Genomic DNA, 22,230 nt, shown 5'->3' with positions numbered 1-22,230 from the left:
AAAAGCCACACAGCAAAGCTAAATTATTCTTCTTTATCAGTTTAAGCTAGGGTTAAACAACTTAATCCCCAATGCACATTTATTGGTATTGGCCTTTGTACTGCATCAGGTAATGCAACCAAGTAGGTCTGTTACTGGCCTTCACAAATACCTGCATTACCTATTATTACACACTACTGCATAAAAGCAGACTTATGTTACAATTTTAGAGTATCACCTTGCCACCTTCACCTTTTCTTCTAAGATAGTGGATTAACTTTCGAGATACTCTCTGCCTGGTTTCAATGGCCAAGGAAGGACCAAGTAAGAGAGAAATCAACCCTTCCAAATGTCATAGAGAGTTGATAACGTGTTCTTTGCTTTAAGTTTTTCCATGGTGTATGTGTACTTTTCTTCTCTGAAACACAGCAACATGTGTGGTTTTAAATATTGCCGATTACATGGATGACTTTAAAAAACTCAGGTATACAAAAAAAATCCTTTAATATAATGGGAAAAAATAGAAGGACTATATACTGGGGAAAAATGAGATGGGAAGGGTGGCTCTGAGTCTACACATGCTGGAGAGGTACAATGGAATCAATAAGTTTGCAAACTTGTACATAAATTATCTTAACAACATGAAAGGAAGAAAAAAATTGAAAGAAGATACATTTAGTGTTTCTAGAAGTATATGATTATTGAGCTGTAGTGCTATACATACAAGAAGAGATACTGTACTTAGCTTAAGTGCCTCTATTTATTTATCTTGTATTTATCCTTTTTCTTCTGGTCCTATTTTGAAAAACAAATCATAAAAAGAAAATAAGATCTGCATTTAAATGTATTCATTTCTGGGGAAATAAGAAATGAACCATGATAATCTTATAGTGTGGATTAGAGCTGACGAACGGGTCATAAATACAAAAAAGCAATAATTTCAGGTCTGAAAATAATATTAGTTTTTTAAATCATGTAAAAAAAAAAGAACTTTACATGAAATATTAGCAATGAGATGCTCAACCAAGCAAAAACTGTCATTAAAACTAAACACAAATCAAAATACTTTCTGCAATCAGAAATGAGTATCTTTGTGAGGTAATTTATGAGTATGCATAAATCACTCCAATGGATATAAAACACAGCAGAAAATAGGATTGCAAGGATTATTTCCTAATCCTTACAAAGGATATTCTGTTTTACACCTTGTCAGTTTTTGCATCCTGAAATTGTTTTTTTCATCAGTCCATATCTCTACACTGCCTGAAGAATATTTAAATATATATATATATATCTCCACTTCTGTTGAACAATACATTGTGAATCTGATTCCACAGGTGGCTCAGGATAAAAGTAATCACCCCATATATTCACAATTATAAAGTTAAAGCAATTTGGCCTAAATTGCTGGGAAGATTCAAAATATAGAAAAGATTATCCCACCCACTACTGGCACTTCAAACATATATATATATTTTACTCAGGATTTTCCACTAATTCCAATGACAAATTTTTTTTCCCCTTCGTGGATCTTAAACCACATTCCATGCAGTATACATCAAATACAGGCTGAGACTGTATCAGGATGCTCCTGATAAAATTGTATTCACTAGGCCCTTTTATATCTTTAGATTATTGTAGTTTAAAATCCCATCCAGTGTGCACTGTGTTTGGTTGGTTGGTTGGTTTGGTTTGTTGTTGGGTGTTTATTTTTTTAGGTGTAGGGACATTTACCTTGACATGATGATATCTCAAAACAAATTATAAATATAGCAACAACTGAAAGATGAAAACACTGAACATTTGGAGTCTGCCATTAAAGATTGACGGTTTAAATTAATTCAGGTCTTTCAAACCTAAATCTTTGTTATTGAAAAATTATACACAGAAATTACGGCTCCTAAAATTATCTTCCTTACTATTATGCTAATTTTATTACAGTGACCTTTTTTTCCCATGATAAATTAAAAAAAAAAAATCAAAATAAATTCACAAGGAAAATATTATGTGATAAATACCGCCACTATCTTTCTTTGCCTATATTACAACCACCTGAGCACACCTGCTTCTATGTTGTAGGCATGTTTAACATTTACATTGTAAGAACCACAAAATAAAAATACAAAATGCAGACTTTGCCAACAGCTCTGCTTGATTTTGGCTAGGATTCTTTACTAGTCATATGTATTATGGGCCCCCAGAATTGGTGTGGTAGCTTTCTAGAAAATCCAGCCAAAACTGGTCTAACTCATCTTTAGTTCTGGCCATCTGCTTGGAGCATCTGGTAACTGGGTACATTCACCCACATCCCGAACGTGATCGTTCCTTTGCCAACTATGTGCCTAGGTAACTGCCAAAATGTGCTTTGCCGCTACTAACATGACAACTGTCAAAAAGAAGTTGAACATGTACGGATGAATCTAAATTGAACTAACACATTACTTTCCCAACTTACAGCAATATTTTTTTTTTTTTTTTTAACATAATTGCCTGGTAATGGCAACAATAGATAACCCACTTACACAAAGAAACATTTCTGAGGGTAGGAACTATAACAAGGATACAAAAGATTTAAGTACCTTGAAAGTTATTCTCAATGTTTTTACTATTTTCTCTGACAACTAGAAAATAGATATGTAGCTTTATTTTAGAAATCAAAACAATTAATTGTAGCAATGAAAAAAATAGAAAAAAATCAGAATTATACATTCAATATCTGATTTTTAAAGAAGTAAAGAAATCTGATTACTTTGAGGCTTATTTTACAATTAATCCAAGTCTATAAAGTTATTAGATGTAGTCTAACTGACAAGCATTGAAATTATTACAAGAGGATTTGGAATGCTATACAAGGAATCAGAACAGAGATGATAGATTATAACAAAAATGGAAAAGAAGTGCGCAACTTCAATTGAAATTCATCATCTTGTCATGTAAATTTAATTTTCTAATATCTCTGCTCACTCAGAAAGAAATACCTGCATATTATTTTGTGTATTTCATGTTAGGAGTAGTAGTCAAAAAAAAGAAAAAAGGTAACTAATTGATGAAAAGATGATTTCCTTTACCCAGTATCATAACTTTTCATCCTGTTTTGCCATGCCACTTGTGAAACTGTCAGATTTAATAAGTCAAAATAAGTCAAAAGCACATGAAAGAGAAAGTTTCAGTTTTACAGACTGAAAATTTAAAAGAAAAGCCTGGAAAACTTACCCAAGATCATGATAATAAATTACTATGCCATGGTTAAAGGAAAAAAATAAAATCTGGTATGTTCTGAGATTGTCATGGTGACTTCTCTTTCTTTCTTGCCCTGTCATCTGTCGTCACTTTTCCTGTATTTGAATTGTAAGCTCCATGGAATACAGATCACAATTTTGTTCTGCAGCAAGTCAGTGCACAGGACAGTGGTCCTCATCCACCACTATGGCTCCAATGCACAATGCTGCAGTCGCAACCGGTGCCAAATTTAGAATAGTAACAAAATTATGTATTATTTCTGTTATGCACTGTGATTATGATTGATAAATGCCTTGCTTCACATGCAGGTGGTCCCACAGTTATCTGCCACTCCATGGTCAATCATGCTAATCCAGTTTAAAATACATTAGGAAACAAGTGCAATATCTTTTCCATTATCAATTTTTTAAAAGGTTTTACCAACTGTTCATTCAAGTCCTTTTAAATGTTTTTTTAAAATAAAATGTGTAATAAATTCTCACATATCATATATTAATATTCCTTTGGCTTCCATTTTACTTTCTTGTACATACTTTTAACATATCTATTTTAAATCTATTTTTAAGGCCTTGTGCTTTATAATATCACAAAGTTTGTTTAATGTAATTTTTAACTGATACAAGAGATACAACTACAATAAGTTCTTAATGAATTGTATATTTTGATGATTCCTCTGATATCTGTGAAATTGTTTCAACATACAGTAAACAAGAGCACAAGGGTAGTAGACCGGACTCATTTAATGAAGGAGAAAGAGTAAATCTCACGTGGATCTACCTGGTCATAATGTTTTTATGAATTTATTTTTATTTTTACATTAAAGTAGACTCAAATCACATAATGCCCATGGATGCTAAGAACTTTTAATGACATATAAAATCATGCCATTCTTATCTTGTAGTGTCTATGGTGTGAGAACTTGTTCTGTTTTACAGACATAATAAGCATCTTATACTTTTGGCTTTTGCCCAGGAAAATTTATTCCAAAAATGGAAAAAAAAAAAAAAGTGTAACAGGTTCACAAAATAAACACATGCACTGAAATAAATATATAAATATTCAGACACTGCAAATTGTTTCTAGGGTTAAATACAAGTAGCTTTGCCTTTTCCTTTGCATCTTGCACTTACTGCTATACAGAGCAAGCCTGAAGTTCTAAAAATCCACTATTAGAAGAAAGTAAAGTAGATTTTCGTAATTAAAACAACATCCCAACAGTAATCCCTAGTCAAATTTTTCAAACATGTCCACGAATTTTAGATACTCACTTTGGAGTTTTTCAGCCTAAGATTCTAAAAATCCAACTATCATCTGATACTGTCAGCCACCCAAGTTGAACACCTCAAAATTGAGACTCTCAGAAACACCCATTCACATTTCAATGTGAAACTGTATCTTCGCCATATATAACAACAGAAAACAGTAAGAGTGTATTACAGTTAACTGTTAATTTGCACTTGTTAATTTGTAAAGAGAAGCAGGATTCTGTATGAAACTCCTTGCTATGGAGTGTGGAATAAAAGCAGGACTCCATATTCCTTCCAGCAGAAATTCCTTCTATTTTTACAAAGCCTATATGATTTCCAGCAATTGTATCAGACCGTCTAGTAGAGCATAGTTCCAGAAATATCTTATTTCAGGACAGGTTCTCTTATGAAAATCTACTGTATTATCTTTTTGTGCTTTAAAACTAAACTTATATTTGTTCCTCCATCACAGACTCCACACTTATTTCAACAAAAACATCCTAGTTATACAGGGGAAAAAAAAAAAAGTACCAATTCTTGAACTACTTCAAATAAATAAGTTGTTGCACTTTTTTTTTTTTAATCAATAGTACTGTAATAAAAATGCCCCAAGAAAAAACATCTTTTCTATTTTAATCATTCAACAAGCATGGAAGAAGAACATCACAAAAAGTGTCAGAAAAATACTAAATTTTCAAATGTAGTCTGTATAACTCCATGATTCTGACTTTAAAAAATAACAAATAATAATAATAATAATAAAAAAAAAAAGAAGTGCTGTAACCACAGTCAAGTGAGGAATGAAATCTCATCCCCAGTTTTTGGTTAGTTGACATTTCCAGGATTTCTGTCCACAGAAATGCTCAAAGTGGTTATAATGACAAGAACCGAGAAGTGGCTCTTTCACTTGATGTTTTTGAAAGGTAGCTTTGTATGAACAGCTGTGTTTTCAAAATGCTTGCCACCTCTAAATTGGTCCTTGTGAAGTGAACTGTTTGCCTTATTGCCAGCAGGGCACATTGCAGTGTAGCTGCTGCATTTTTAGTTTTTATCACTGTCTCTCTAACTGCTGAAGTGGAAAAGAAAGATTGCCAAAACCTGACGTGTTTCTTTTCCTTTCTGCCCACTCTGACTTGGTTTTTAGCTGTCTGTTGCTCCAGTGATGAGAAACATTGCTCAGTTTATTCATTCACTGAATGTCTTTTCCAGCTCAAATAATGGTGATACCCTCTTGTAAACCAAGGCTCCAGCTGTCAGTAGCAGTAAACGAAACAAACCTAATTAAGACATACCAATCATTGTCTACACAAGAGATAATTAGGTTGCAAAAAGTCACACTTACCAAAGAATCCAGGGCATGTCTTCCTAAAAGCAAGAGGTAATACCTTACAAGCAAGAGACACACCGTATTTAATAAGACCATAACTATGGATTGAATGTAACAGGGATGAACTTCCAAAAGAAATTGAAGAGTCTCTCGACAAAAATTTAAATACTTTATGATAGAAGTTATAGCACAGAAAAACAATAATAAAATATTGAATAATTATTATTACTAATAAGCAATAGTAACATTTTAGATGCAGAAGCTATTTAGGCTTTTCAATTGCAGACACTAGGAAGCAAACCACAACATTTTATCCAAATGAAGAAATACACGTACAATCAGACCGCTAATAATAATTTTTCAGTGCACTCTAGTAAAGACTTTTACATCAAAGACCTTAAAACTACCGTGCATAGCTCCTGCTGCTGCTTGTGTGAAAACACTAATCCCACAGCTCAGCTAGCAGGTGGTAGTTTGCTGCTGAGCCTCATCTCTACAGGCTTGGCTGTTGTGCATCATAGTCAGCACAAGTTTTAAGAATCAATTGCATCACATCAAATACATTGAATCACCATCAAAATCCAGTAAAAAGAGCTATAATAAAAATAGTGTTTTTACTTAACAGATTATGCTTACGTAACTGCAGTATTTGAATTATTTTGTTTGTTTGTTTAGAAAAAAAAAATCTACTTTTGCACAGGAAGCCTCTATATGTAAATCTCAGGTACCTTAAATACTATTCCAAGGAACAGGACAAATGACCTTCAGGTTCTCTTTGTCCTCTTTACTGGTACCTTTAAAATTGGATATTTGAAATGCAAAACTTTCACATAAAGCTCCAGATGGTACAAAGCACTTAGCTTTAAAGCACTGGAAGGCATTAATAAAAATTCTGAAAGTCACAGTTAGTAAGAGTATTTCAATTTAATCTTTATTTACTGTTATCAGTATATTAATGAAGAAAGGGAATCAACATGTTCCCAAAGTTCAAAGTATCACAAAGTTAAATGCTTATTTTCCAGTATAAACATTTATCTCTGTGAGGCTGCATTCTTCAAGGAAATTGAACTTCAATTATAATTTATAGTCTTGAGTGCAAGATAGCAGTTTACATGAGGTTTATTTTATTACAGTAAACTGCAGCTCACTTCTCAGTTCAAAATGGTTTGTACACATCTCAAGGTTAGAAATTAATTACATACACACAGGAACACAGACTCACACAATCAATACAACCAGTTGACATGAGCAAAGTCATACTGCCTAACTTCATTTTGGGTTTTGATCTCTTCAAATGGGACCAGAAAGCTTAACATCAGTAATCCATGCTTTCTTAACATTTTTGTCAACATTGTATATTGAAGATTCACAAAATAATACTATTAGAAACAAAAAGACCAAAGCAAATGTTTTGCCATCCAAACCATCCTACACTGTTTTTCCTGTGCCTTTCACTGCTTCTCTCTTTTTTTTTTTTTTCATAGTGTCCCACAAGCCACCATGGATGCCCATACTACTCTAGAAATATTCTTTTATTCCATACCTTGAATGAAGTCAACAGCAAATCATTTTCATATAAAATAATACACAAATATAACACTATTTAAACCAAAAAAACTTTATGAAGTGAAACAATGTATTTCAGAATGATGACTCCGTAGGCTTGGAGAGAGTGAAAATTATTCTACAATCTGTTATTCAAGGCACTCAACCCCAGTGAATATTTTATACGTGGCAGAAGCACTTCAACTGGAGAAATAAGAAAGATTAATGCTAGAACACTACAGGAGCTTGAGCTGGTGTCTTATTAGCTGAAGCATTCACCAGAAACAGGAAAGACATCAGATTAAATGATAAAGAAGAATTTCAGCCTGGATCTCTCACATCTTTTTGACGCCTTTTGCAGAAAGCCCAGTCTAATTAATATATGATGTGAAAATGTCCACAAATGTCCTTGTTTTGGGCTCAAGAATCCCATAGAAGCTAACTGATGTTGGTTTTATGCACACAAAAACATAGTAATATACATACTTTTCCTGGTACAGCATCTCAGGTACCTAGTACTTTACACATGAAAAGTCCATCTCTGTCTACATCCTATCATTCACAGTGACCAACAGCAAATGTCAGGGTGGAGCAGAAAAGCAGGTCAATTATATAGTTATGCTCCCCGAAAATACTTTCCCAGCACCTCTACTGAGCAGAAGTCCTAAGCATCATAAGAGAATTTAAATGCTGAGCTTAGATATCTGCAGGAGCAATTTATTGAACCTCAATATCTATATTACTCAGGTAAGAGTTCCAATGACATTTCAATTATTAGAAGCTAATAATTTGTATTTGCCATACAAATATATTTGTAATATACAATCCAATTAAAATTCCAGAAGTCAATGGAACACGTGCCTAAGAAACTGCATCAGGAACAGGACTCAAAAAGTGCTCCCCCTCCTCCTCCAAATCCTCTCCTCTGCCTATATAGTAAATTACATCTGTGCATTTGGCATTGAATGATTTCTACTGAGAGACCTTTAGTAAATGGGACAGTACTCCATAAAGGCACATCACCTTGCCTTCTGATGACTAAACTAAGAGCAAGTTATAGGCATTAGCTGTCCAATGCAAATCTCTATTTTTCTGCAAGCCCCAAGTTCATCTCATTTCCCAGAACAAAGGAACAGATTATATTTTTACTATTTCTATCGACATAGCTTTGCATTTCAGTATAAACTGGGCCATTTCCACAAAAAACATATTATTAATCCTCAAAACAGCAGAATGTTTCTGTATGTTTACCTCACACATTGTCTGTTCACTTTTTTGATATACTTATGTGTTAAAATAAAATATTAAATGTCTTAAAATGTACATAACACAGAAGCCACAAACATTTGCCAAATGTTCTTCAATACTCAACATTGTCCAACACCTTTCTTCTGAGCTGATACGAAATGCCTATTTGATCAACATGTCCAATCCTCCTGAGCCTGCAAAGGAAATCTAAAATCCAAATCCTTGACACTTGACTTTTGTAATTCTGTCTATCGATACCAACAACATCTCAGAAGTTATTTATCAATGTCAATGAAGCATTGATCTCATCTTACAGTTTGTAAACAATGTCATTGTGAATTTTAATACAAAAGCCAAAGGGAAAAAGGGCATAAATGTGTATCATATAGCAGCCTTCTGAGACAAAGTCTAGTAACAGTTAGTGTATAGTCTATATTCTGAAGTAAATGCAGCAGCTAATGTATACTACTTCATATATAAAAACACAGAAGCTTTTGAATTATATCACTTGGAATACAATGTACACTTGTAGTAGGATATTTTTCCTCAGGAAAAGTAAAGAGATACCAAAAATCTGAAGAGAGGACACATTTGACATTTCAGAATGCTACAACTCCAGTCTTTATTATCATTTGGAATATGAAGACAATCTGCAACTTAATAGCAAATTTCAGATTCTTGCAGAGCTACAGATGAAAAAGCAACTGCTAGTGTTGGCTGTTTTTTCTTATATTCTTATCACTTTAAAGACAATTTTCTGTTTTTATTATTCCCTGCAATTGAAGTTATTGAAGCCAAAATAAGCAAGCCAGTAATTAGACTAAATTTGCCAAAATGACAAGACATTTAATACAAGGTACATATTCCTTTCTAATTGCTTTAAAGAGAGAGAGAGAGGAAAAAAAAAAAAAAAAGAAAAGAAAAGAAAAGAAAAGAGAAAGTTTTCTTCCTAAACATCAGCTACAAAAGGAATTAGAAAATGATAAAATTAGTGGACTATCAATTTTGTAAATATCTGTATAAATATCTCAAAGGCTTGCCTAAGAATGCCATCATTAGGAATGTGTATTAATCCAACCATTCAATTTTCCTTTGATTAAACATAAATTATGTTCTTTATATTTATAAATTTTATGTTCAAAAGTTAAATATTCATGCTCTGTAGGATTTTGCTCAGTGTTTACATTTTCAAAGCCAACAGAACTCAGTCTGCTTCTAGTGATAACTGTAAGAAAAAAATATTTTAAAGGGGCATAAAATATGTAGAAATATCTCACTGATATATTTTGCTTTATACTTTATGGATCTTCATCTTTCTTCAGAGCAATGCTCCACTGGACGTATGACAAGCTACAAGTCTGAAGATATATTACTATATTAACTTCATTTATGCTATCCGGATACCACTACAATACTCTAGGCACCACAGTCATTTTCTTTTCTTACTTGCAATAATTAACACTAGATAGCAAGAGATGGCTAAATTAATTTATAACTTTATAGTTTCTTATACTAATTATTTCCTCTTCTTATATTTTAGGTCATCCTGTCATTCCTGCAAACACTAATCAATCATGGGATTTGAAGTTAATACTACTAAATAAATGAATTGCTTAATCTCCTATGACCATCTATACATGCTTCATCTTCACAAAGCTTATCAATTTTATGTCATCAAGGACAGAGTGACCTTCATTTCCACAAAATGTCTCTTACTACTGGACAAGTTGGTTGCAAATTTATCACTTATCCTCAGGAAGAAAGTCCTTCGCAATCAGCATTTGACAAATGCAAGTGTGTGTTTTATCAATTGACCGGGTCATACTGAATTGCAAAACCATAACCGTGGAATACTTACGGGGTCTGTTACTTTTCTGAACATTTGAGCTAAGATGAAGGACATGCAACTCAAAATTAATTTTCTACTTGGCCTAGTTATCACTGCAGTAGTACAAGCTGTAGAAAAAAAAGCAGACTGCCCCGAGTCATGTATATGTGAGATCAGACCTTGGTTCACTCCCAAGTCTGTGTATATGGAGGCTCCAACAGTGGACTGTAATGATTTAGGCCTTTTTAATTTTCCAGCCAGACTGCCTGCTGACACACAGGTTTTACTTCTACAGACTAACAATATTGCAAAAATTGAACACTCAGTAGACTTTCCAGTGAATTTAACTGGTCTAGATTTATCTCAGAACAATTTATCCTCAGTGGCCAGCATTAATCTTACAAAGATACCACAGTTGCTTTCTGTGTACCTTGAAGAAAACAAACTTACTGAACTCCCTGAAGAATGTCTCTCTGGACTCCACAATTTACAAGAGCTTTATATTAATCATAACCTGCTTTCTGTGATTGCACCTGGAGCTTTCATAGGCCTCAATAATCTTCTCAGACTTCATCTCAATTCAAATGGTCTGCAAATGATCAACAGTAAGTGGTTTGAAGCTATTCCTAATCTGGAGATTCTCATGATTGGAGAAAATCCAATAATCAGAATCGAAAATATGAACTTCAAGGCCCTTACCAATCTGCGCAGCCTAGTTTTAGCTGGAATAAATCTCACTGAAATACCAGATAATGCCTTGGCTGGCCTTGACAACTTAGAAAGCATTTCCTTTTATGACAATAGATTTGCTAGAGTGCCCCACATTGCTCTTCAAAAGGTTACAAATCTTAAATTTCTGGACCTAAATAAGAATCCCATTAACAGAATACGAAGAGGAGACTTTAGCAATATGCTGCACCTAAAAGAGTTAGGAATTAATAACATGCCTGAACTGATTTCCATAGATAGCCTTGCTGTTGATAATTTGCCAGATTTAAGAAAAATAGAAGCTACCAACAACCCCAGATTATCATACATTCATCCAAATGCATTCTACAGACTTCCCAAGCTGGAATCACTCATGCTCAACAGCAACGCGCTGAGTGCCCTGTACCGCAGCACAATTGAATCATTGCCTAACCTGAAGGAAGTCAGTATACACAGCAACCCCATTAGATGTGATTGTGTCATCCGCTGGATTAACATGAATAAAACAAATATTCGCTTCATGGAGCCGGAGTCTCTGTTTTGTGTAGACCCTCCCGAATTCCAAGGCCAGAACGTCAGACAGATACACTTCCGAGAAATGATGGAAATCTGTCTCCCTCTTATAGCTCCTGAAAGCTTTCCATCTACTCTGGATTTGAAAACTGGCAGCCATGTTTCCTTACACTGCAGAGCAACAGCAGAACCAGAACCTGAAATCTACTGGATAACGCCATCAGGACACAAACTTTTGCCTAATACTATTTCTAATAAGTACTACATTCACTCTGAAGGAACATTAGACATAAGTGATGTAACACAAAAAGAAAGTGGCTTATACACATGCATAGCAACAAATTTAGTTGGGGCAGACCTAAAGTCAGTCATGATTAAAGTGGATGGCTCTTTCCCTCAGGACAGCAATGGACCTTTGAACATTAAAATAAAAGATATAAAATCTAATTCTGTTTTGGTTTCATGGAAAGCAAGTTCTAAAATTCTGAAGTCCAGCGTTAGATGGACTGCTTTTCTGAAAGCTGAAAACTCTCAGGCTGCGCAGAGCGCTCGAGTACCATCTGATATACAGGTATACAACCTTACGCATTTAAATCCATCAACTGAATACAAGATTTGTATAGATATTCCCACTATCTATCCACAAAATAAGAAACAATGTGTCAATGTAACCACAAAAGGACTGGACTTAGCAGTGAAACGCTATGAAAAGAACAACATAATAGGATTCCTTGTCTGCCTTGGTACTCTTCTGGGAATCATCTCTGTGGTATATCTCTACAGCTGCGTCTCACGAGAGACAAACTATGACGTCGGACACAGCTATCTAAAGAATTACCTGAAGAAGCAGTCCTTTTCACTCAACGAGCTTTATCCTCCTTTAATCAGTCTTTGGGACATGGGCAAAGAAAAAAGCACAGCAATGGAAGTAAAAGCAACTGTAATAGGTGTACCAACCAATATGTCATAAATATCAATCAATTTCTGAAATAAAAATCACATGACTGCATTTGTGCTGAACAAAAAGGGAACAAGAAAAAGTATTTCATTTAGAAATCAGATGCCTGGACTTTGCTGCTGCTGACAAATGGGAATATGTACTGCCTCAGCATAAGAGAAGAATTTTAAATATGGCTTCTAAGGGTATTCTACCAACCAAATACGATTAACTTCATTTTCTAGAACTTTCATGAGACTTTTAAGTCTGGAATACAGTGAAAGTAGCCACATTTTCTGTATTTTTTTTTAATTATTAATACATAAAAGTAGTGGAACTGAGCAATACCTCCTCCTGTGCTGTATTACACACACTAGCCACGAGTTTTTGCAGTGAACAGATATACTAGGATTGACACATGGTGTAATGAAATGGACAAATTCTGTAGAGTAGACACAGTGAGTATGTAAAATTTTTTTATGAGGAAAATACATTTTTGATTAAAATCAAAACAGTTTTTGTCTTGTTTGTTTCCAAAACATATTCTGGGAGCTCTTGTCTAACAATAAACAAATTCATTATAAAGTCTGATAAAATATTTCCTTACATATTCTCCTGTTGAAACGCCAATCTGAGCACATAGGTTATTTTTGCTGTTTTTAGGCTGTACAACTGCAATGAACTACACAATAAACACTTTCACAAAGTACTTACCCATATTGTTAAGTAATAATGTTGTATTTTACATGTTGCTCACTGTGGGAGGAGGAAGAGAGAAGTGCAGAAAGGAGGTATGAGACTGATAGAGTAACAGGCTATTAGCTACTGCTTAAAGCACATTTTGAATTGCTTTGATACCTCCCCAGAAACCTGAAAACTAAATGCAATTTTTAGACCCAGAAAATGTAAATTCAATATTTTGTCTTCAGTCAAAATGGTTATTCATTTATTAGTAATGTCTAAACTTTAGGCTGGTGATAGAGTGAACTTGGCTAGTTTGAACAGTTTAGATGATATTAAGGATTTCTTTCTGGACCTGCACACTTCTGTTCAGCAATAACAACAACTGACTAGCTTATAAACCTCCCCAGCTTTCACAGTGTAACAAGCAATAAATGACTGACAGAAACATTATTAGTAGAAATGAAATGAAACGAGACTAAAAGAGAACATTGAATACCTGACTCTACTTATATTGAAGTTAAAGTTCTCACGGGAGTAGGACTGGGCCCATAAGCAGAAAATGTGCACAAAAACCTGTTGATCAGAATGTTGATTACAAGCTAAAACCAATTCTGTTAGGATGAAAAAAGTGACTACTCCTAAGTCCAGTACAGAAAAGATATCTGACTGTAAAGATAGCTGATGAAAAAATATGGTGACTCCAAACAAAGAAATTGGTAGCAAAAATTTTGTTATTTCAGTTGATAGTTATATATACAAATAGGGAAAATGAAAAAAAAAAAGTTATCATTGTAAATTGTACTTAGGGAATTAAATATTTATTGGATGAATAGGTAGCTTGAATTACACAGTAAAAATAGGAGTGATGAATATTTCTTGTAAGTCATTAGTAAACTTTATATTTTTTAAACTCTATAATAACTTACATTTTTTATAGACTTGTCTGAAGTAAACATTTATGTGGAATCACTGACAAGATTTTTGGAGGTAGAAGCAGACGAGCTACTTCTTGTGCATAGACATTAACTTTTCCACTTATTTATAGTGTGTCTTTTTTTACATACTTTCAAAATATTATTGGTCTTCAAACATTTACAACATGGAAAAATCATTTCATTTTACCTACTGCTAATGAATAACATACTTTCATGTTAAAGATGTCCTTTTTATAATTAAATCCCAGGATTTCAAAATCACAAAGGTTGTTTTCAAAGTTGTCAAAGGCAGAAAGAACAACCTGATGTTAATTATAAACTATCAAACAATAGGATATTCATAGATTTTATATGCTTCGCTGAAGAAAAAAAAAAAATAACAAACTCGATGAATCTCTGCTGCACACACAGGCACATTGAAATATATCAGATGAAGATGCCGAATGGGCATGTCAGATTTCAGCACCATGGACAGACCTTCTGGAGGGGATTTGTTTATGAAAAACAGGTACCCATCACCACAGCCTTCACTGTGCACATGGTACACGGTAACAAGAACTTTGTGGATATACCTTGCATGCCTACCTCTAGAATCAAGTTACATTTAGAACTTACTTATTAGAGCTTAGAAACAAGAATCTCATTTCTTTCATGCAAAAACAGCTCCACAGAGTGTTATAAAACAGCACATGAATACAAGTCTAACTGGGAGCACTGATATGAAAATTTCACACTTCCTGCCCCACTGAATAAATACAGATTATACTTGCTTTATTTAAATATCTCACCAAATTTTTTTCTCGATAGACCAAATGCATTGGTATATAGAATTTTCATACTAACCTGCTGAGTAACTAATTATTTGAATAATTCCATACTTTATACTGATATCAAATGAAAATATACATAACATTTTAAGAAGAAATTGATTATTCTATTTCTAATTGCTCAGATGCATATGTTTTCACCTATCTCTCAAAAAGAAAAATACAACTGCATTTTGTTAAAGTACCTTTGCAATCCTCCTCTCCCATGACCTTGAAGAAGACATTTTACAACTTTGCACTTTCCTTTCTCTTAAAGAATAAGCTGAGCTTTTGTTTTCAGTAGGAAAAAAAAAAAAAAAAAAAAAAACACACTTTGGAAGCACTTTGGTAACCAAACAATCACAAAGATGAATCTCTTGTAATTAATCATAATTAAATTGAGTAATATTGTTTATTTGTGCAAGTATACCTTCACTTAAAAGTGCCACTTGAAGAAATACTAGGAAAATGTCCATATGAGCAAGGTCAACAGTTTCTCTACAATAGGTTACAAGATCACAGGATTTTATATAGTTCATCCAATAAAATATTTGAGAATTTTTTAGGGTTGCTTATCTAATTGGTACAGAGGAGGAATACAACTATAATAACCAGAACAGGGATATTCCTTCAAAGAGTTCTCACTCTTACCAAAAAAATCTGCAGAATGAAACACATGCAAAATTAGATTAAAACTTTTAATAGACATACTTACTAATGCATTCAAGATAATACCAACATCCATTTATTCATGAACATATACATCAACAGTATTGCAATTCTTCAGTATTCCATTGACACTTTGAATTTAAGTTGAAAATTTACATGTTTCTAACAGGCACGTAGTGACATTTTGAAATCATTCTATTTACAGTAAGAATATGTCAAAGGCTAAAAGCATGTTGGTTGTGAAGCCATTAAAACTCACGTAAAACAGATTTAAATATGTATATTGATTAATTAATGGTTGTTTTATCCTTCTATTATACACACACCATTTTTAACCCTTTTATTATATACACACCGTGTGTGTGTGTGAAATACCTGTGTTCCATTAGAAACATGTTAGCCAGCCTGCAGACCTTTATTTCATTATATCTATTTCATAATATTTTATGCATAACACATGGCAATGCTCAGAATGGCACTACTGTGAGCCACCTCCCATCCATATAAAGATAACATCTTTAACATCTACATAGAAACTCTCCAAGATACTAGCCTAACAAATCTCTGAAACGGTTCATTATTTCTCCATGACCAAATACATTCTTCACATTAAAATCCCCAATGAAGCTACAGGCAAGCAACGGGATTGTGTAGCAATAAGTAAAAATGGATAGCTGTTCCTTCTGCAGATATATTACTCCATAAACATATGAATTTATAAATCATCTTTTCAGCCGCAATATTTTAGTATATATTTAACTTACATTACTTTACAGACATGTAAAAAAAAAATTCTAAACAGATTTTTTCCCAGCCAAACAGCCCCTGTAAAACAAACAAACAAAACTACTGGAAGAGCTTCCTACTGGTGGTATAGTAAACTTTTTAATAATCTCTTCATTTACAGGGAAGTTGTTTTTTGTTTTTGTTTGTTTGTTTGTTTTCCACACAAGGCAAAGGCCTATTTTTTTTCCTGTTTTTTTATTAACTTCAGTTTATTTGTATCCCATTTTAAGTTAATCAGAAGTTTTATTCTGACATTACCATTTTATATCTTACTAACACAGAGATAGGTGCTTATTTTGTATAAATCACCAAACATCCACTTACTGCTATAAAAATAAACTATTTTAAACTATTTAAGTTATAAAGTCCAGTCTTCAATGTTATGCATTACAGCATGAAGAAGTAAATACAGTAAACTAAACAAAGCACTCTGCTGGTAGACCTTTACATTTCAGACTTTCATTTTCTGTATACAGCTTTCCTACATTCCTCTAAGATAAGCAGGTAGGTAGTTGGCGCAAGATGCCCAAAGGAAAAACAAAGTACAAGGGCCTTTTAAATTCTAGGAAACTCCTCTAATTCTGATAAAGAGAGTTTAAAAAAGAGAGAGTTACTTCATGAAAATCACATTCAAACTAACTCAATTTCATGCCAATTCCCCCTCTGTTTGCAAATCACAAGAAAGCAGAAATCAAACTTAAAATATGAATTTGTGACCTTTTTGTGCAGGTTTATATTTTCCTATCATTAATACTTTGCTTCACACTTACACATTCTATATAAAACACTTGTGGTTCTAAATGACTGCTCTGAGTTTTGCAGGTAACCTTGCTGAATTTTTTAGAGCACAGTGAGCACGGTAGTACTTGGGAACATATGGCATTTGACTTGACCATGTTTAAAAAAAAACGACAGCAAGTATTGAGTATACATCCTTTTAGAACAAATTCAGAACAATTAGAACAATTCAGAACAAATTATCTGTTCTTCAGGAAATTTTGTTACATGACCAGCCACTGCAAAACTTATCACACAAACTTATGACTTTTGCAGAACTTTCAGAAGATTTACCTATATTTTAGTTTAGTATTGTTTCAAGTCTCTATATTCAACTCATTTATTTCTTAATTAGCTGGGTTGTTTACTCTCTTTAACAGAAGCAGGAACTAGAAACTAGCTATATTTAATTTCTTCAGAAAATTAATTTCTTCAGAAAAAAGTATTGCTACACACCTGTGTTTCCTTCTTATTTAACAGTTTTCTCTAAGGACTCCAACACATTAAAAGCACTACTTACTGATTATTCATACCAGAAAACAGTAGCTCAAAATAGGATTAATTTTAACTTGGCATTTGACAGCAAAAATCACTCCGAAACATGTTACTAACAAAAGAAAGGAGAAGGCAAGATCAGTGTTTGAAAAGTCTGGCTAGGCAATACCCAAAACATAAGACATCCAGTGTTTGAATTCAGTTACCTTACGTCTTTCTGTCAGCTACCAGACTGAAAATTACCGTGTTCTATTCATGGAAATATTAAGCATTTACTACTTGGTAAAATATTTATAAATATCAATTCCAAAATTCCATCAGCTAACACAGCCAAAATGCTAACATACATATGTACATTTAAACTTCTATTCTAGCAACAACAATGTGAAACAACTCCAAATAGTAGCTTAAAAAAAATAATAAATAAAAGATCGCAGAACAAATGTTGATTTCCATTCTAAAAGGAAATTTCCATTTCCAAAATTCACTAATAAAAAGATTTCTTCCTCAATCTTGTGCTGCCCAGAGAAAAGACGCAATGATCAACAGTTATCAAGTAGTCTTTGTTACTATGAAGCCAGAAGAAACATTTTAGGGAAATGCCTATATAGTCTAGAAAATAAGTTCACATAATGAACAATTCCTGAAGAATTAAGGAGAAAAATTTGGAAAGAATCACTCCATCAAACTTAAAGGAGAAAAATAATTCTGTTAATGAACTGAATAGAGTAAAAACAGACTCTTGACAAGAAACTCTACATAGCAGAAAATGTACAATCAGTATGAAAAGCGAATAAGACATTTTTAAGGATATAGTTAAACAGAAGAGAGAGAATAGACATTGAACACAAGACTAACAATTTGTCTTATGCTAAAGATGAGAAAATCTGTATGGTATGCGATTAACAACCGCATACTGTTTTTGTAGAGGTTATAAACAAGATAACTAGAAATATACACTGAGTTAAAAAATACTGATCTTGTCTACTTTAGATCATGATACTTCATCACAACACAGCTTACAGAATCTTAAATAAAATTGGAGGGGTAGCAATATATACCATTAAGAAAATGATCTTTTTAAAATACCTGTGAGCAACAGTGGAAAGGTGTTTGCCATAAAATGCTAGGCAGGAAATAAAAATTACATTTTTTCTGGAATACTGGTTTACCTCCCTAACCAATTGGTTTCGCAGGTCAGTTGGTTGCCCTACCAAATGTTTAATTTGAATAGCTTACAGTTGTACACCATTTGAAAAAACCTGAACCAATCTTCCAAGCTAAAGAAATACCTGGGGAATAAATACTATGCTACAACAACAACAAAATGAGAAGTATTATCAAAAAAGGAGAAAGATTGCCTAAACATTCTGTGACCGTAAAATCTAGACACTGAGAACCAAAACTGAAACCAAGATGCCAAAGGTCATGAGAATAAAATGAAAAAATACTTAAATTATCCATATGATAGTTTTAGAAGTTGGATTTTAAAGAAAATAATTGTATTTAGACATGTATATAGATAAATTCAAGATGAGTGAAACCTGATTACTGACATCTGGTGAGATCTGCATGACTGGAATGTTAAAGTACATGACCATAACCTATCTCATTAGAACTCATGAGAGGTCCCGGTAGACTGGAAGCTGGCAAATGTTGTGCCAATTTTCAAGAAGGGTAAGAAAGAAGACCCTAGCAATTACAGGCCTGTCAGTCTCTCATTAGTGCCTGGTAAAATTATGGAGAGGATGATCCTTGAAGTTATTGAAGCACACCTGGGGGACAATGCAGTCATTGGTCCCAGCCAACGTGGGTTCATGAGGGGTAGGTCCTGCCTAACAAATTTGATTTCTTTTTATGATAAGATCACCCATCTAGTCGATCAAGGGAAACCAGCTGATGTGATCTTTTTGGACTTCAGCAAAGCTTTTGACACAGTTTCCTGTAGGATCCTACTGGACAAAATGTCCAGCATACAGCTAAACAAAAACATCATGCAATGGGTGAGCAGTTGGCTGACAGGCAGGGCTCAAAGGGTTGTGGTAAATGGGGCCACATCTGGCTGGTGGATGGTCACTAGTGGGGTCCGTCAAGGCTCCATTTTAGGACCAGTCCTCTTCAATGTCTTTATAAATGATTTGGATGTAGGACTAGAAGGTGTTTTGAGCAAATTTGCAGACGACAGCAAACTTGGAGGAGTTGTGGACTCGGATGAGGGTGGAAAGGCCTTGCAGAGAGATCTGGACAGATTGGAGAGCTGGGCGATCACCAACCACATGAAGTTTAACAAAAGCAAGTGCTGGGTCCTGCACCTGGGACTGGCCAACCCTGGCTATACGTACAGACTGGGCGATGAGACGCTGGAGAGCAGCCCTGCAGAGAGGGATCTGGGGGTTGTGGTTGACAGCAAGTTGAATATGAGCCAGCAGTGTGCCCTGGCGGCCAGGAGGGCCAACAGTATCCTGGGGTGCATCAAGCATGGCATCGCTAGTCGGTCGAGGGAGGTGATTGTCCCGCTCTACTCTGCGCTGGTGCGGCCTCACCTCGAGTACTGTGTGCAGTTCTGGGCACCACAGTACAAAAGGACATTGAACTGTTGGAGAGTGTCCAGAGGAGGGCGACAAAGATGGTGAAGGGCCTAGAGGGGAAAGCATATGAAGAGCGGCTGAGGTCACCGGGCCTATTCAGCCTGGAGAAGAGGAGGCTGAGGGGGGACCTCATCGCAGTCTACAACTTCCTCGCGAGGGGGAGTGGAGAGGCAGGTGACCTATTCTCCGTTATCACCAGTGACAGGACCCGTGGGAACGGTGTTAAGCTGAGGCACGGGAAGTTTAGGCTGGACATCAGGAAGAGGTTCTTCACCGAAAGTATGGTTGCACACTGGAACAGGCTGCCCAGTGAAGTAGTCACTGCACCAAGCCTGTCTGAATTTAAGAAGAGATTGGGCTGTGCACTTAGTCACATGGTCTAAACTTTTGGGCAGACCTGTGCAGTGCCAGGAGTTGGACTTGATGATCCTTATGAGTCCCTTCCAACTCGGGATATTCTATGATAACTGTGCTGTCAAACTGAGAACTGACGTATTCACTGAAAATTCAATAGAAGTTCTGAAGGAGTTGAATCCTCTTACATGTTTGAATTACAGGTCAGTGAAAAAACAATATATTGTATCATACTAAATTCTGTCCATGATTCAGTATTTTGAGACAAAAGTTACAGACATAATTTGTAAATAGCATAAGCATACAGTAGAAGTAGTAACAAATAACGAAAACTGACCCTATAAAAAGAGACTAACTACACTGTATACACACATTGAAACACTTCATCTTACTGTTGTGTTTACATTAAGTAGTATTTCATTTCTATAGTGAGAGTAGTAGTGTACAGACAGGCACTGACTTGCCTACCTGCTTAGCTATGATATTCTTAGAAAGATATAAAGCTGCAGTTATGTTGAATTCTTTACAATTTCAATTTAGATATATATATATATATATGAAGTAGCCTGATCTTCAAAGAATGCAACTGTAAAAGAAATACTACAAGTAACCATTAACCTCAACTGTTCCCCCTCCCAACCTTTCCCCCCAACAAAACAAACAAAAAAAAATGAATTGCTTTTGTCCTTGTCTGCTTAAGAAATTATGATCAATTGTCAGAGCTACCAAATATGAACAAAACATAAACTACAACTGTTTAATTTCCATTTCTAGAATTACAACCACAAAAATTGAGTACAAAGTAGTTTATATATTTAATTAATGCCAAGAAAAGAATAATAAAGTCTATCTTTACAGATAGATAAACAATTTAGTATTTGGTTACAACAATTCGGATAACCTGTAAACTCCTGTACCTGCTAAAGCTAATTGATGATATTAGGTATAACATTGAGGACAAAGGTATAACAGAACACAAATATGCTGTTTCATTTTGAAAGCTTTTGGGTGCATCCCTTCTGACATTCAGTTGCTGTTCCAAAGAACACCTATCTTCCTATCTCTCATAGGTCTTGTCAACGTTGTATGTACTGGGATCTATGGTATCCCAGAGCACAAAAAAAAAAAAAAAAAAAAAAAAACCACAAACAAAAAAAAACACCACCTCTAGATGTTTATGTAACATAACTACATAACTATGAATGAACAATGAATGAACAGAACAATGAATGAACATACTCAGAACAATCATGTACACAAAGAAAATTTTATCTAAATTGTGATTTTACAGTTAGTGGAGCTCATTTCTATTCACCATAAATGAAACTCTTACTTTCAGCACCCAACTGGGATGGCAGTTCAGTTCCCTAGATTGCATTTTCTTGACTCAGATAGGAATGTATTTCAGTTTATTTGGGGAGGAAAAAAAAAAAAAAGAAAAAAAAAAAAGAAAAAAAAAAAAAAAACGTCCACAGTACTTGGAACATTAAAATGGTTTTAAGGATTTCTTTAGAAATTTAGGAAGAAAGCCTTCCATTCTCATTTGCCAAATTATTGTAACAGA

At 34.3% G+C, this 22,230-nt stretch overlaps 2 protein-coding genes across 7 annotated transcripts in view; one reads left to right on the top strand and one right to left on the bottom strand.

Annotated features, from left to right (window-relative positions):
- Window positions 1-13,084, top strand: part of LRRN3 (leucine rich repeat neuronal 3) — a 45,180-nt gene extending 32,096 nt beyond the window's left edge. Inside the window, exon 2 of the mRNA XM_083800906.1 lies at window positions 10,127-13,084. Coding sequence (XP_083657032.1) covers window positions 10,479-12,605 — 2,127 coding nt within the window. The 5' untranslated portion in view covers window positions 10,127-10,478 and the 3' untranslated portion in view covers window positions 12,606-13,084. The remainder of the gene's footprint in view (window positions 1-10,126) is intronic.
- Window positions 1-22,230, bottom strand: part of IMMP2L (inner mitochondrial membrane peptidase subunit 2) — a 464,509-nt gene that overhangs the window by 255,389 nt on the left and 186,890 nt on the right. The gene's annotated exons all lie outside the window — the stretch shown is intronic.

This window comes from Anser anser, assembly GCF_964211835.1.
Source record: "Anser anser genome assembly, chromosome: 1".
In the NCBI taxonomy this organism is placed as follows: Eukaryota; Metazoa; Chordata; class Aves; order Anseriformes; family Anatidae; genus Anser; species Anser anser.
This window is presented reverse-complemented; position numbering and strand designations above follow the sequence as displayed.